The sequence below is a fragment of the Aureococcus anophagefferens genome (assembly GCF_000186865.1).
Source record: "Aureococcus anophagefferens unplaced genomic scaffold AURANscaffold_250, whole genome shotgun sequence".
NCBI classification, from domain to species: domain Eukaryota; class Pelagophyceae; order Pelagomonadales; family Pelagomonadaceae; genus Aureococcus; species Aureococcus anophagefferens.
Window position 1 is genome coordinate 1 of NW_008705785.1, and position 1,018 is coordinate 1,018.

Here is a 1,018-nt window from a genome sequence, read left to right on the forward strand (position 1 = left end):
TCTGAGGATCCCCTGGGTGCTTGGAAATACGCTGCGAGACTCGGAGCGTCGCGTCGAGGACTTGAGTGTCGCCATTGGTTGGGGCGAGGTCCCATGTGGCAGCCTGAGCTGCGCCACGCGACGCAGAATGGACGCCTGCGTGGAAACGCCGCGCATCCGATATAAAATTTCGCCCGGATGGCGCCCTCTCTCATCACAGACTTGGACGGAGAAGCTCAGAAGATTCGCATAACCTCGAGGAATAGTCTTGCGTTCTAGCGCCGCTGGGCGCTCAACAGCGCGCTATCTCCGACGAACTTGCAGCCGCGCACAATGATCTTGTTCGCGTTGAAGTTGCGGCGTTGCTTGATATGCCGTGACGCTGGCGGCGGTGGCATGGCGTTCGCGGCGTTAGCGACACAGAGCAAGGCGCCGGTACCGACGCTCCAAACCTTGCAGGTGCCGTCCTTTGACGACGTCGCGAGGAGATGGCCGCTCGGCGAGAAGGCGCAGTCCGTCACGGGCGCGCCGTGACCACCGCTGCAAGTTGTCGCGAGGACACAGGCGAAACGAGGCGCTGCGCACGCCGCGATGGCCCCGCCCCGACGCTCGACGACCCAGATGCGCGGCACGCCATCTTCGCCGCCGGTGGCGATGAGTTCGCCGGCTTGCTCGTCGAGGACAGTCACACAATTGATGCTCGGATCACAATCCTTGAAATCGGCGACGTAGTCCTCGGACACGACGACGATGCTTGATTCTCTTGGCCCCGCGATCATCCCGGGCGCCAGCGATACGAGCGCGCAGAGCCTGAACGATTTGCCGAACACCGCGACGAGCACGGCGCAGCCGCGAAACACCTGGACGCCAGAGCAGAGCTCGTCGCCGGTGTCCAGCTTGCACAGCTCCAAGAGCCCGCTCTCGTCGAGGTCCGCGGCGACGATGGCGTTTCCGACGCCCGTCTTACTCGAGCCGCCGCCGCCGCAGTAGATGATGCGGTGGGAGGGCACCTCCAAAGTTGATGTCGACGCCTCACCGA

At 63.8% G+C, this 1,018-nt stretch overlaps 1 protein-coding gene across 1 annotated transcript in view; it reads left to right on the forward strand.

Annotated features, from left to right (window-relative positions):
• Positions 1-467: 467 nt before the first annotated feature.
• AURANDRAFT_72829 (hypothetical protein) overlaps positions 468-1,018 on the forward strand; it is a gene marked incomplete at both ends in the record, with an annotated part of 4,997 nt that continues 4,446 nt past the window's right edge. The window contains 2 exons of the mRNA XM_009044322.1: positions 468-627; positions 787-977. Of these exons, the coding sequence (XP_009042570.1) occupies positions 468-627; positions 787-977 (351 nt within the window). The remainder of the gene's footprint in view (positions 628-786; positions 978-1,018) is intronic.